This window comes from Phyllopteryx taeniolatus, chromosome 1, assembly GCF_024500385.1.
Source record: "Phyllopteryx taeniolatus isolate TA_2022b chromosome 1, UOR_Ptae_1.2, whole genome shotgun sequence".
NCBI lineage: Eukaryota > Metazoa > Chordata > Actinopteri > Syngnathiformes > Syngnathidae > Phyllopteryx > Phyllopteryx taeniolatus.
The window spans coordinates 36746052-36762226 of record NC_084502.1 but is presented as its reverse complement, the minus strand read 5'-3'; the positions used below and the strand labels follow the sequence as shown (position 1 = coordinate 36762226).

At 42.1% G+C, this 16175-nt stretch overlaps 1 protein-coding gene across 2 annotated transcripts in view; it reads left to right on the top strand.

The window, feature by feature from the left end:
* Window positions 1–4546, top strand: part of skia (v-ski avian sarcoma viral oncogene homolog a) — an 88485-nt gene extending 83939 nt beyond the window's left edge. For both annotated transcript variants that reach the window (XM_061792669.1, XM_061792679.1), the window contains exon 7: window positions 934–4546. In XM_061792669.1, the coding sequence (XP_061648653.1) occupies window positions 934–1128 (195 nt within the window). In that variant the 3' untranslated portion in view covers window positions 1129–4546. The remainder of the gene's footprint in view (window positions 1–933) is intronic.
* Window positions 4547–16175: the final 11629 nt, after the last annotated feature.

Sequence of the window (16175 nt, the reverse complement as noted above, 5' to 3'; positions counted from 1 at the left end):
CTCAAGCGGTGTCTGCTTCCCTGTAGACACTGTGCTATTTGAGAGGTTGTCTTTAAAAGGACATTGACATAGACATCAGACATTGAAAACGCAATTAGAAGCATTTTCACCTATTAAATCGGGTTTACAACTAAGACACTTGTTGGGTTTAGACCAAAGATGAACATTAGTAGCACATATGCCACGGTTATACATATGCCACGGTTCCTCCAAGTGGTACAATAGACTTTGGTTTGCCATGATATGACGCAATAAATTTAGACCAGGATTTTCCTGGCCTGCATGCCGACAGCTGGATCAGCTATGCATACAGTGGCACATGATAGCAGCACCACCAAGTGTAAGTCACCAGTGAAATTCAAGAGCAGTTTCAGGTGCTGACATTACCTGGAAACGAGCGGCACAAACGACATGTCTTCCTAAAGATTTCTTTTTCTTCCCATTTCCATTGTGAACATGGAAGCGGCAATTCACTATCAATCAATCAGTGCACATGTTTAGCATGTTTAGCCTCACCCTACAACACCACTAGGACTAAGAGCCCAACAGTTCACATTAACTATATTGAGATCAAAATGCATGCTGTACCGAATACAAGCCGATTCTACATAGTACTGAAGTCAGTCTTTCTGCTTTAGTGTGTCATGTGTCTCTGTCTTGTCTTCATTTTTCTCCTTCGATCTGATTTTGTCTTCCTGGCCTGCTTGTTTAATCGTTCCCCCACCCTTAACTCACTGCATCTGCCTGTCTTGTTTTGTCTGTTGTGTCTCATGTCATCCATCTATGCTGTCTCGTCTCATTTCGTCTGTTTCTTTGCCTTGCCTGTCCATCTGTTTGTCTGCAGGGGGAATGGGGTCAGTAATTGGATCATTGCTCTCACAGTCAGAAATGCTCTGGTGTATGATTTCACCCGTGTCCCGTGATGTTTTCCAGATTGAAGACCTCCAGATGAAGCTGCAACATGCCGAGGCTGACCGTGAGCAGCTCCGAGCCGACTTACTGCACGAGCGGGAGGCCAGGGAGCACTTGGAGAGGATGGTGAAGGACCTGCAGCAGCAACTTTGGCCCAAATCCAGCAGCAACAAAGACTTGACAGCCAAGGACAAGGACATGGCATCAAAAAAGTAACCCGGTAGCCAATTCCCTCAATTCCCTTCCATCCCCACCTCCAGTGCAGAGATCCCGTACACTTGCCACACGACCGAGACCATAATGCACACCAGTGTTCTTCACGATTGCCCTTGAGTATACCGAATAACAGTGACCTACAGGATTTGGGTCCTCATCCACATCCAAGAAAAGCAAATGGTCATCTGGAGAAAGACAACGAGCTGCAACGAGGAAGCGCGTCACTCCAACGCTGACTCTCACCTTCGTACTTGCAGAAATGAAAAGTAGATCACAAGAGGGAAAATGTGGTTGCGCCTGTCTCTGATAAGACAAGTTGGCCAGTCTGTGATAAGAATGCTAAAAGATGATCATATTATATTAGTCATACAGCAGACGCCTCCACGTTTTTCCCTCGACGCAATGAGGACGGAAGATTTTGAAGACATGATAAGCTACATAGACTCTGTAAAGAAACATATATCCAAATAAATCTGAAGATGAACAATACAAACGAACTATCCACATGTGCCGCCATGTTATTTTTTATTTTTATTTTTTTTATTCTTTCTTTTAGGGGGGGAAAAAAAAAAAGGAATATTTTATTTTGAATTTGAGCACAACCTCTTGCAAATTGATGTCATCGAAACTTGGATTTCTTTAATGCTCCAGAAGTGAGCACTTGATTTGGAATAATCAAACTTCTCAGTCTACCATCAGTCTTTGTCCCAGTGTTGCTCACACTAAGTCCAATGAACACGGGTCACCAGCCATATTTGTGTTGAAGCATTTGGGTCAAAACCCACAGGTGTCGAATCTTCTAAAGATACAAAATTCCACATGTGAGCGTGGCCTTGTTTTCTCATCTCATTCCACAGGAGTGAGGAAGCTGGCATTTATTTTACTTTAATTAATCAGCATATTAACTCTATGACTATATGAGGCACCCTTGGCAAGAACCACAAATGTTCATGTTAATTAAATTAAGGTATGTAAATATTTTTTTTTTGGAGTTAACAAAAATGAATGGCACTTTGTCCTAACAACAAACTGTTTTTATGCATTGTAATTCCACTTTTGTCTTCAATCTTGTTTTGAAAACATCATCTTATCCATCAACGTTACCGTATAAATCCAATTAACATTTTGTTGCTTATATCCATTCTCTATTAAATATTGTTCTGTTTACTTAAGGCAAAGTATTGTAAATAAACCGAAAGAAAAACAAGGCTCTATCTGTTACTGCCTGATGTAGTCTGGGATTGATGGCACTGTTGGAATCAGTCGAGTTGGCTCAAACATACAGAAGAGACGACAAATTAAGAGGGAAACTTGAATGAATGGCTGCAGATACATGGTGACAATTAGTTTTAGGGGTTTGAAAATGATGTCATAGTTTGCGGCCTTCAAAGTCACAACATCTCATCGCTTGACTTTCATGGGACGTATTGGTGAATTTCCACTTTGAATGAGGAAATCTATTTTGGTAGAAGTAATGCAAACACCATGGCAGCACTGTGTTGTTTTCCCCCACCATTAATTTGTCCCAGTATGTATGTCAGTGGGGAGATTTCTAAAAAAAAAAAAAAAAAGCCTGCACAAACAATCACCTTTGGATTTTTTTATTAAAAAAAAAAAAAAAAAACAAAAGACAAAAAAAGACATTTGCCAGAAGATGCCGTCGCAGTGGGTACAATGCAATCAGAATGTACATGATGTTAACGCTATTTTTCCTTTGATTGTTAATGTTTTAAATGTGGAGATATATTATTGCTTGTCTATGTTCACTTTTTTTTTTTTGGAAGAAAACTCATTTTTCTTTATGCATGAAACTGAGAACGTTTGCCATTCATATCGTCAAATATCGGGCATTTACAGTATACTGTTCATGTAAGGGGTTTATTGTGTTATGCAATTTGAAGCAATTTGTCTTATCCAAGAGGAGGAAATGATAACTAAAAGCTGTATACATACTTGCATAAAACAAACAAACAAACAAACAAAATAATAATACAAAAAAATATTAAATGCAATGCTGGACAACCTCAAGTGCCTGACACTGGCGAAAGGTTTCCAGAAGAGGAAAAGCTGAAGAAGAAGTTGTTTCGGGGGAGACAACTACTTTATTTAAAAAAATACAAATAAACTCTCTGCCTAATTCAGCAGCTCTTTTTTAAAATCAGCAATCCAAGTACAACAAGTTTACGTTTCTTTTTCAACGCAGAGAGCAATTTAACTATTTATACGTAAAGCTTTTTTCCAAGAGTGCGTGCTTTTTCTTCATTTGAAATCAATGATGTGCATGCGCAAACACTTTTGTAGATGACCTTTTTGGGAAAAGAAAAAACCACTTGCTTTGGTAAGTTGTTGCTAAGGGTTGTACATAAAGAGTTGTACGCATTTAATCCAAGTTTGTGGACATGCGGTCCTCAGGCATGCATGTTGAGGAGGATTAAGAGGACTTTGTTATTATTACTATTATTAAAAGGCCAGCTTAAATCCAACTCTCAGAGAAAGACGCATCGTCTGCCACTTTGGCACACCTACGAATTGGTACATTTTGTAGTTGTTTTTACACTCAAAATAAAGTTGATAGCCTGTGTGTAGTTTTGTTTATGCATGGTTTTCTATGAAGCAAGGGAGATGATAATGACATTGGCCCTTCGTTCGCCCATGCACAGCAAGCTAATTGTCTTATTTTCAAAAGGAATTTGCTAGAAGAGCAATAACAATCCATATTAACAAACAAGTACTTGCCAGTGTGACGATTTGAATACGAATTTACAAAATGTAAATATTTTTTTTCATTAACAATATTGTATAATATATGTACATGGTGTTTCCTTTTGAAAATGAAATCTTTTCTTACAATAGATGTCTTGATTTACTGTTTTTTAATTTGTGTTTGGAAATGTTTCAAAAACAGTTCATGCAGTGCGAAAGAGACTATTCCCCAGGAGTCATTCAATTCTATTGTTTTTTTTTTACTGTAGTCTTTGTATTGCATTTTTTTCACTAATTCATTTATTTTTCACTGTATGTTCGCTATCACATAGCAGAACTCTTTCTGTCTCTCACACTTGCACACACAAGATCATCTGAAAGATTGTTTCCCCCCCCCATTGTTCTTGTGTATCTGTTTAGCCCTGTGCTGCTGCTAATGCTATATGAAACTTCTAGAAATATTTTTATGTAAGAGGCAAAATGGAAGCTTTCCCATTTATAAATGCCACATATGCAGTACGAAAAGCTTTGGCCACTCATGTGATCCCTTCGTTTTCCCTCATCTTTTCCCAACAGCACCCCTCTCGCACACCGACAATATTGTAAAGGACTATGAGATTATGTTTGAAAAAAATGCAATGATTATACTGTATACTGCAGTGACTGAATGTACAGTATATAGATGCATTACCAGAAATAAAGTTGTTTGTCCAGATTGAATGGCCCAGTTTCTTTACTGCTTATGCGGTGAAGCCCTTAGACAATAATTCTCTTGCAGACATTGCACACAAAGTGATGTGACCCCTAATTCAGCTTGCTGATGAATGCAGTTTAGTTTGCCAGAAAATAAGGATGAATAGGAAACCTGTTCTCTCATGTGGAAATACACATCTCAGTTGTACATCTTTACAAACCATTTTCTCTGGTTGAGTTTCTTCCGGTTCGGTTGCCACACCTATGCACTCCTAGAAGGATTCTTCCTGGATCCTCCGCAGCTCTGTAGTTAGGGCCATTTTGATAGTACCCACTTCTTAAAAATGTCCTCTGATTGGGAAAGAGGGAGTCAGGTAGGGTGAGTAGCAATGTTCTTCTGAGGCAGGAACTGTCCAATGCTTAGGGCATTGGGCCTCGTTCACTCCCAATTTTTGTTCTCAGTGCAGTGAATCAATCGCAAGCGGACTGTTCTGTTTGTCTTAGAAGAGGTTTCGCCTATCATCTGAGCAGGCTTCATCAGTTCATGCAACAAGGCTTAGTTAGGACATACTCTAAGCCAGTGTTGTGTGGGAAACTCAACTATTTACTACACTGGCTAGTGCATCCTAACTAACAGGTGTTTTGAATATTTTGGTAGCCTTATTTAGCTACATGAGAGTCAAAATACAAATATGAAAGTGAATTGACAATCCTTTGACAGTAATTCAAATAATTTGTTTTAGAAATTAGCGCAAAACAGAATTGAAACTTAGAAGTGTTTACATTATCTACTCACAACAGATGTGTAATCATCAGTAGTCTTGACATATTGTTCACATTGTAATACCATGATGCTCTGTGTGACACGGTTTCTTAGAACTATAATGTTTCAATCCTATTCACGATACATTTGTCTGATTAAAGTCACAAGTATCTTTTCCATATGAAGGGATGGTAAATGCTGCAGTACAATGTCAGTTGCCCCAGTATCAAGACAAGATGAACAAGATTTCATATAAAAATATGGTTTTAGGGAATGTGCTGGAGAAAGCTCCATAATTACTGTACTCAGACACACACACAAAAGAAGATACGCAAGCACTTAACTAGAGATGAATTTACACTAGCTGTCATGTTCGCGCCCACTCAGCCTCACAGCATTTCATGTAAACACTCATTAGTGCGTAGACACACACACACACGTTATGAGTTATATCATGCCTTCGTCCAATCAAGTGAGACGTGGTCTGATAAATTCAGGATTTTCAAGGAGGAGAAAACTGAACATAAAGCCTCCCAAATTAAATTGTCTAGAAAAATAATATTTCTGGTAAAACATTTAATAAAATAATAATATTGGCTACTGGTTTCCAATTAACTGGAGGAAATGCACGGTAGGTTAATTGAAGACCGTAGGTATGAATGTGAATGCGAATGGTTGTTGGTTTATATGTGCCCTGCGATTGGCTGGCGACCAGTTCAGGGTGTACACTGCCTTTCGCCCGATGATAGCTGGGATAGGCTCCAGCAGCCCGTGACCCAAGTGAGGACAAGCGGTGTAGAAAATGGATGGATGGATGGGTGTGTGTGTGTGTGTATATATATATACTGTCACGATACAATTGTATCAATTTTGACTGGATCCAGAAGCACGCAGAGGCTGAAGAGGTTTGTGGAGAATGCGGGAGGCGGTGGCGTGAGCAGGTGGAAGGGCTTGACAGCGTGGTTGGAGAGATCAGCAAGGCGGGGAGCATGGAAGGATCACTGAGGACGAGGAAGAACATGGAAGTCAGAACGGGCAAACGTTAATACTTTGGCAGTGGAGTCCTGAATCTGGTTGGCTTAAATGCAGGCAATGATGAAGGCTGATTGACAACAGGTGTGCGGCCGAGGTGGTGCTGATTACTGGGAAGAGAGAGAGAGAGGGAGAGAGGGGCGCAAACCGCCACCCAAGCTCCAACAAAGGAACTGCAGGGCACAGCTCATGACAGTACCCCCCTCTCAACGGACGCCTCCTGGCGTCCTGCCCTGCTTCCCAGGGTGAGCCATGTAAAAGTCCCTAATCAGGGAGTCATCAAGAAGAAAGTCCGCAAGCTGTTTATTCCTCTCAGCAGACCGAGTTAAAGCCGCCCTGACGTCCTTCGAAATGGACTGGACCCTTCAGAAGTGATCCCTCACCGCAGGAACCACCACCCCATGCTCCTGTTCCCTAAACAATGGAGGTTGGAAACTGTAACAGGCCATGAAAGGAGACATACCAGTGGCATAGCTGGTGAGGGAGTTGTGGGCATATTCAATCCATGGGAGGAATGCGCTCCAGGAGTTGGGATTGCGTGCGGCAACGCAGCGAAGAGCCGATTCCAAAGTCTGATTTGCCCGCCCCGTCTGCCCGTTGGACTGTGGATGGTATCTGGAAGACAGGCTGGCTGCTGCACCCACAGCTTTATAGAACTCCTTCCATACTTGGGGGGAGAACTGAGGTCCTCAGTCCGAGACGATCTATGGGGGGAGTTTGAAGACGGGATTGACAAGGAGGGTAGAGGTTTCAAAGGCAGAGGGTAGTTTGGGGAGGGGTATGTAATGGATATATTTGGAGAACCGAGCAATAATAGTAAGAATGATAGAGTTACCTTCAGAGGGAGGGAGGCTGGTAACGAACTCCAAGGCGATGTGGGACCAAGGGATAGGTAAAGGGCGCAGCAGACCAGCTGGGGGAAGATGTAAAGTCTTCCCTCAGGCACAGATGGAACAGGCTTGGACGAACTACCGGGTGTCTTTCACCAGGCTGGGCCACCAGAAGTGTTGTTGTACGAATTGGATGGTGCGGGTGATTCTGGGATAACAGGTGAGTTTTGAATTGTGGGCCCACTGAAGAACATCAGAACGTGCCGAGTCGGGTACAAACAGCCGGTCGGGAGGTCAAGTCTTGGGATCCTGTTGGGTCTCTTGAGCATCTTTAACTATCTGTTCGATCTCCCAGGTGGCTGCCCCAAAGAAGCAGGAGGAAGGGAGGATGGTTTCATGTTCTGCAGGGCTGGAGGGGGGTGAGTACATGCGAGAAAGGGCGTCAGGCTTGCTGTTGCGGGAACCAGGGCGGAAGGAGAGGCTGAAGTTAAATCAGCTCAGGAAGAGGGCCCACCGAGCTTGTTGGGGGTACGGCGGAATGGAGGTAGGCAAGGTTTTTGTGATCACATCCAAATGATAAACGGAGAGTCAGTCAAATTCACCAATGCCTCCACTCCTCCAATGCCCAGACAATGGCCAGCAGCTCTTGCTTACCAACGTCATAGTTCCATTCGGCAGGGGACAGATGACGAGGAAAAAAAGCACAGCGATGTAGTTTCTGGGAAGTGGGATCCCGCTGCGAGACAACGGCGAAAATGGCCTGATTTTCCGCATTAAGTACACAATCGCTGGTTGAAACGGCGCTGACGTTCCTGAGGGTCTAATCTTGTGTTGCCGAGTTGCATGGGCCCATCTGGTACAGTGGGGGGTGATGAGGAGGAGGTTGGGGTTCAGAATGGAGGTGCTAACGGCGCAGTGCCGCACTCTTACCTCCCTCTCTCGTGCTCTTTCCTGCAAACGGTTGTCCAGGCGGATGGACAATGAGATTAGATCCTCGAGTGAGGAGGGCTCGTCCCGGGCTTTGAGCTTGTGCTTGAGCCGCTCCGAAAGCCTGTTTAAAAAGATACCCCTTAGCGCGGTGTCATCCCACCAGCATTCACCCGCAAGAATTTTTAAGTCCACCAAATAGGATGCCATGGAAGTAGAGCCCTGAGTGAGCATAAGGAGGCGTTGAGTGGCTTCCCTGCCCTGAGTGGGGTGGTCGAAGACTTTTTTAAGTTCGGCAGAAAAGGAGTTAAATTACGCGAGTACCAGGGAAGAAATGTGTGCCCATTTGGCAGCTTTACCATGTAAAAGATTGGTGACAAATGCGACGATAGATGGTTCCGTAGGATAACTCACCGGTTGCAGATTGAATATGAAGGAGCAATTTAAAAGGAATTAGCAGCATGCACCAAAGTCCCCTGAGTAGGGCTCAGGTGGCGGAATGTGAGGCTCTTTGTACGGGAGGTGGAATTGATTGGAGGCTGTGGGCTTGGAAGGAATACTCACGGGAGGATGGCCATAGTGCGTTTGGGAAGATATGAGGGATACTTGTTGGGAGAGGGTGTTTAAAAAATCCATAATCTCACAAAGAATTTTATCCTGTCTACCAATGAGGCGCCTTGGTGGATGAGCGCTTCCTTTAATACCTCCGGGGTTGCTGGGTCCATGATGGCCAGAGTATTCTGTCACGATACAATTGCATCAATTTTGACTGGACCCAGAAGCAGGCGGAGGCTGAAGAAGTTTGTGGAGAATGGTTTATTGAGATTGGATTCGGAGTTGGACCTCTGAGGCATAATGGCAGACCGTTGAGACAGGGGACGTGTGGGAGGCGGTGGCGTGAGCAGGTGGAAGGGCTTGACGACGTGGTTGGAGAGATCAGCAAGAACATGGAGGTCAGAACAATTGCGAGCAATGGCATAGCTTACGTGCGAGTAGAGAGCCGATGAAAAAAAGAAAGAAAAACCGAAATATCACACAGCCATTAGTATTCAGACACTTTGGTCAGTATTTAGTAGAAGCACCCTTTTGAGCTACTACAGCAATGAGTCTTTTTCGGAATGATGCAACAAGTTTTTCACACATGGATTTGCCATTCCTCCTTGCAGATCCTCTCCAGTTCTGTCAGGTTGGATGGTGAACGTCGGTGGGCAGCCATTTTCAGGTCTTTCCAGAGATGCTCAATTGGGTTTAAGTCAGGGCTCTGGCTGAGCTATTCGAAAACAGTCACGGAGTTGTTCTGAAGCCACTCCTTCGGTATTTTAGCTCTGTGCTTAGGGTCATTGTCTTTTTTGAAGGTGAACCTTCGGCCCAGTCTGACGTTCTGAGCACTCTGGAGATATCCCTGTACTTGGCGGCATTCATCTTTCCTTCGATTGCAACCAGTCGTCCTGTCCTTGCAGCTGAAAAACACAGCATGATGCTGCCACCACCATGCTTCACTGTTGGGACTGTATTGGACAGGTGATGAGCAGTGCCTGGTTTTCTCCACACATTCCGCTTAGAATTAAGGCCAACAATTTCTGTCTTGGTCTCAGCAGACCAGAGAATCTTATTTCTCACCATCTTGGAGTCCTTCAGGTGTTTTTTTAGCAAGCTCCATGTGGGCTTTCATGTGTCAGACTGGCATAAAGCCCCGACTGGTAAAGGGCTAATGTGATGGTTGACTTTCTAGAACTTTGCAGCTCTGGAGCTCAGCCACAGTGATCTTTGGGGTTTTCTTTACATCTCTCACCAAGGCTCTTCTCCCCCGATTGCTCAATTTGGCCGGACGGCCAGCTCTAGGAAGGGTTCTGATCGTCCCAAACGTCTTCCATTTCATGATTATGGAGGCCACTGTGCTCTTAGGAACCTTAAGTGCAGCAGAATCTTTTTGTAACCGTGGCCAGATCTGTGCCCTGCCACAATTCTGTCTCTGAGCTCTTCAGGCAGTTCCTTTGACCTCATGATTCTCATTTGCTCTGAAATGCACTGTGAGCTGTAAGGTCTTGTACAGACAGGTGTGTGGCTTTCCTAATCAAGTCCAATCAGCATAATCAAACACAACTGGGCTCCAATGAAGGTGTAGAACCAGTTTAAGGATGATCAGAAGGAATGGACAGCACCAGAGTTAAATATATGAGAGTCACAGCAAAGGGTCTGAATACTTATAGGTGTGTGATATTTCAGTTTTTCTTTTTTAATAAATCCGCAAAAATTTCAACAAGTTTTTTTTCTGTCAATATGGGGTGCTGTGTGTACATTAATGAGGAAAAAAATGAACTTAAATTATTTTAACAAATGGCTGCAATATAACAAAGAGTGACAAATTTAAGGGGGTCTGAAAACTTTACGTACCCACTGTATATCACTTTAAAGCTTTGAATATTTTGTGCAGATGCTTCAAATTCAATTTAAATTAAAAGCAACTTTTTTTTTCACTTCAAATAAAATCTACTGCGCTTTTTCATGTCATTTTCAAATCATCTTAGGCAACGTTCATTCCAAGCATGTGTAAGACCTTAAATATGTTCTAATTTTCTTGTAACGACAATGCAGAACAAAAAACATGTCACAAAGTACGGTATTTTCACAACCATAAGGCGTCTTAAGGCGTCTTCAATTTTCTCCAAAATGGACGGGGCACCTTATAATGCGCCTTATGTGTGCACCGACTTCCAAAATCTGTAAATGTTGTGTGACTTTATTGAGCGCTCCGCTTGACTGACTGGGAGCATTTCCTGCCGGCGGACCTGACAAAGGACAGCATGCGGACGTTAAAGGGGGAAGGGTGCGTGTGAAAGAGGACGCTAAAGGCACGCCCCCAGTAGGTATATAGCGCCAGTATGTGCATTGTGCAAAACAACATCGGTTTGGCTAAGGACCCCCAAAACTGGCACCTATGAAGAGACACGCTTACGAAGCACAGTTTAAACTGCAAGCTACCAGTTACGCGGAGGAACATGGGAATCGAGCAGCCGCGAGAGGGAACCCAGCTGTTCATTTCGGATACAGAAGATGAGGACTTTGATGGATTTGTGGCTCAGGATTGATCACAAAATAACGTGAGTACATTGTTAAATACTTCAATAAAGTACAACTGAACTCAGTTTTTCTCCCGCTGCCTTTTTAGCGTGCATGCATGCTACCGTATGTTTTAAGCTAGCTATGTTTTACCATGCCTGCGCCCAATAATACGGTGCGCCTTATGTATGTGTTAAATACAGAAATATACCCAATCACTGAGACTGCGCCTTTTAATACGGTGCGCCTTATGGTCGCGAAAATACGGTCGTAAAAACTTCCCATAACAGAGGGGGTCGGGCTGTCAGACAGCAGCAGAACTGCGTACAGGTCTATTGACTGACCCAATTACAGTAGTCACATGAGGAACAGTCAGCTCATTAGTCTCTGGAGTCTCTCTGCAGCTCTCAGTCTTCCTCAGCCTACGCGTCTCCTGCTGTTTTATAATGTACAGTCAATTACAAAGTCATGTTTAATGAAAACATTTTTTTTCTATTACAGCTGGATGGCGTGTTTTCTCATTTTCTGGCACATGTCTCACATATAACACATTTATATAGAGTTGTATAAGAAAATCAAACATTGCAAAATACTATAATATTGGGACGCCTTTATTAAAAGAGTACTACTTAACAAGAGTACAACTCCCTCCATATGCTTATAGTATAGTATACTACAGTATTATACTATCGTAGTATATAACAACTTTCAGTTTGTCTCATCACGGGTCGACACGGCAAGTCAATCACATAATTTGTTTGGCACAATTTTTATGTCGTGGCTGGGAATTGGGGCACTGGCAAGGAATCGAACCTACGGCCCCTGCACGACAGGCAGCTGCATGTACCACGACACTCCCAGCGCAACCCTATGGAGTGTATAAATACAGTATATAGCCACATTGGTAAGCATCCTTGATAAATTATAAAAGTTATTGTTCTCATTTGAAGTGACAAAAAGTCTGATGAACAGTTTAGGGAACGATGGGAGCTAGTCCAACTCCTGAATGATTAATTAAGACTTTGGACACATATTATGTGATGTACTGTAATTAAACATGCTTTTTGAGATTGTGTTTTGTGACTGATGAAATAAAAAAGTGGGCTGAGGGGTTCAAGTGGTCATCTGAATTTGACCTGATGCTGATGATGTTGTCATTTGTGTTTGTTGTTCTATTTAACACTGTGAAATGAGTGATTTGGAAAAAATACAAACATTTCCCTTCGGCATGTTTGGCAATATTTGCAAAATGTGTAAAGCCTTGGAAGGCTCTAAAAATCAGTATGTGTGGCTGCAGGTTTTCCGGCGTTATAAAGAATAATTTTTTAACTTAAATGGCCAAAGCAAATGACCAATCATGAAAGGCAAACTCAGCATGAGAAGATTAGAATAAAGTGGGCTACACACATGCACATTTTGGACATCATAACCGATTTTTAAAGGCTGAGGGCTCGCACATGACATGGAAAAAAATAGCACGTATGTGCTCACTCTTATAGTATGTGATGTAATCGAGATGACCAACACAGAACATTAAACATAACCGTAGCGATTGAAATACAGACAATGGTGGCTTTTCTGACTTTGACTGAATCAGGGAAATCAGTCTCAAAATTGGCCCAATTAAGAATAAGTGTATACATTGCTTTAGACCAACGCAAGTTACCAAGAAAGGTAGAATAAAGCCATCCCATACTAGTATGTTTTTTTTTCATTTCTTCTAATTCAACTCATGTCAACAGTGGGATAAAACCCAAAATATATGAAGTTTACCCACAAGGCACAGCTTATATACAGTCGTCCTAAAAAAGATGAATCTGTGATTTATTTTTTAATGTTGTGTTTGTCAGTGACCTGATTTATTCAATGGGATAAATGAGACCTCTCGCAAATGAGCCAAATTGTTTGAACAAAATGATGACAGTGAAATTCTTACATGATTTGTGGTGTGCATTTGTGCTTTTAACAGACCATTCAAGATGAAAACTACTCCTTCACCTCTCCATGACCTCTTAGCACATTTTTCAAGACCTTGACTGTGACTCCCTTGGGAGGGTCTTCAAATAGATTTCATTAATAGACTTTGACCCAATAAATTGATATCATCGACATCCAAAGCTATCAAATTGAAATGAATACTCTTATAATTCCGTTTTAGCAACCAGGCTGTGTTCACAGATCTCAGTAATGAACACAGGGTGTACAATGTTGCTGTTACTTTATCACTATACGTTATTGGTGCAATGAGAACGAGGTCAAAGTTCTTCATATGGCGACCAATGGGATGGTTTGTGACAACAAAGCTCTGAATGAAAGTTGAAACTAAAACAATTAAGTCCCTTGTCTAAGAGGGCCATATTTAATGCATCATAAGAACTGTACGTGTATATTTAATGTATACATATTCTAAACTATTTGATATAGAAGCAGTTGAAGCCTATCGCATAATAGTCACTTCAGTGGACAGCAATGCAAGCATGACAGAGAACATGCAAACTTTACACAGGAAGGCCGTAGCCTAGATTCAAACCAAGAACCTCAGAACTAAGAGGCAGACATGATAACCACCATAATATTTTAACTACATGCTATTTCTGTTGCTTTATTGTGTTGGAAAATGCTTCATCTGGAATAACATATTTGGTTGTAAAATTAATTAATTTATACTATTAGAATGTAATAATAAGAATAGAAAATAATAAAAGGCCTTCTCCGCTGGCCTAAACACTATCAGAAACACTGACCTACATTTAGAACTTACATGAAATTGTAATAATTTATTTTCAACAATCTACTGTCTTCATTTCATATCGTGTCCCCTGGCTGCTCAGCTTCCAGTGGTAAGTTAGAATTTTTTTTTTGGCCAATTAGATTTCAGATGTGTGGCCATGACAATCTAATCTGCCCAGGGCCTTCAGAATCAGGACTGCTGGCCCTTGACACATACACACTATAAGCAATGTTTTCTTTTTAACCAATTAAGAATACAGACAATGGTGGCTTCTCTGACTTTGACTGAATCAGGGAAAACAGGCTCAAAGTTGGCCCAATTAAAAATAAATGTATACATTGCTTTAGATGAGCAACGCAAGTTACCAAGAAAGGTAGACTGACAAAAAAAAGAATAAAGCCAGTATGTTTTTTTTTCATCTCTTCTAATTCACCTCATGTCAACAGTGGGATAAAACCCAAAATATCTGACGTTTCCCCACAAGCCACAGCTTATATAGTTATCCTAAAAATGAGGAATCTGTGATTTTTTTCATGTTGTGTTTGTCATTGAATTGCTTTGTTCAATGGGATAAACCTCTTGCAAATGAGCCAAATTGTCCTTACATGATTTGTGGTGTGCATTTGTGTTTTTAACGGACCATTCAAGATGAAAACTACTCCTTCACCTCTCCATGACATCTTACAGTTATGTGGGCATTTTTCCAACCACTGATTGGTTGCTCAGCGCTAAATAGTCGTGTAGTGAACTGCACGCCCCCAACAGCTGACAGAAGAGGAGAAATCAACTTATTAAAACTTCATTTTCAAGTTGGACTGTTTAAGAAAAACTGCAAATTGTGAGGGGGATGGGAGCCAGCCACTGAAGCTGGCTGGCGTCTTTCAACCCAGAAAATGATTTACAATATTCAGACTGGAGCAAAGAAAGGGGGTGGGTTTTATCTATAAATAATCAGCATCTTTGGTAAGTATGATGTATATTATGAGATAAAAGTTCTAACGCATGTTAACCAGCCTAGGAACTAACTAGTTTGTCATAATTCATGCAGGATAGGCTTCATCTAAACATGTTCTTTTTTATAGCAATATCTTCTTCACAATATGAATGTACAATAAAGAAATATTCTCATATTTGACTCCAGACTTCGAAAAAAATACTAACCTGAAGGCTAATACACACAAACGCTCACACAGACGAACATCCACATTCACACTTGTCTTGCTTGAGAGGCCACATTCATCCCCATGTCATTGCCCCCAACCCCCACAGGCAGGTTCAATATTTATGGGTCGCTGCAGCATTTTGCCGTCTCAGCTTGACAAAAATGATCAGCATCTCAGCGTGCTGTCTGTCAAAGCGGCTGCTGCGTACATCATTATGTCAGTGGCTGTCACTGTCTGCGCTGCAGGATGTGTCTGCCTTTTTGGCCATGAAGCAGGTTTTCCCATCCAAAGTATTTTCTGGATGCAATGATGAGCTGATGTATTTTTTGGCCTTGTATTTATTGCCAAATTAACAAGTAAAACCAACCTTGAGTCGTAAAATTATGGCTCATGGAGGGTAAACACACGATATTAGCACACTATTAATTCATTTAATAATATAAACAAATTATTAATTTAAAGGAGACAGTTTGCATTTTTTTCAGCATTTAAAACAATTTCCACCTTTTAATAATGTATCTGACGTGCTTCCATCTAAATACCCCAACGATTAAGAATTACAGTACACTTTACCAACCCAATTCCTTATCTTGTTGATCATGTTGTCACGATACTGATTGTATCAGCTTTGACTGGACCCAAAAGCAGACTGAAGCGGAGGGAGTAGATTTAGAATGGTTTATCTGGGGTTGGCTCAAGGTAGGGATATCCAAGGTGAGATGGTGGTTAGTCGGGACAAGGAGCATGCAGGAAGCGTGAGCAGGTGGGATATCTTGATGCCGTGGCTGGAGCGGACAGCGAGGCGGGGGGCACGGAAGGAGCACTGGAGACGAAGGAGAACACAAGAAGGTAAGTATGATTTCGGGAAGTCGAGTAACTTACGTACGAGAGTGCGAGAGTCGGCCTGTGTACCACAATAACGTGTAAATACTCTGGCGATGGTTTCCTGGATCCGGCAGGCTTTTATGCAGGCAGTGATGAGTGCTGATAGAGGACAGGTGCGCGGCCAAGGTGGTGCTGATTGCTGGGGGAGAGAAAGAGGGGGAGAGAGAGAAGGGGAGAGAGAGGAGAGGCACGAAGCGCCACCCAAGCTCCAAACAAGGGGACTGCAGGAGACAACCATGACACATGTTAATATGACAACC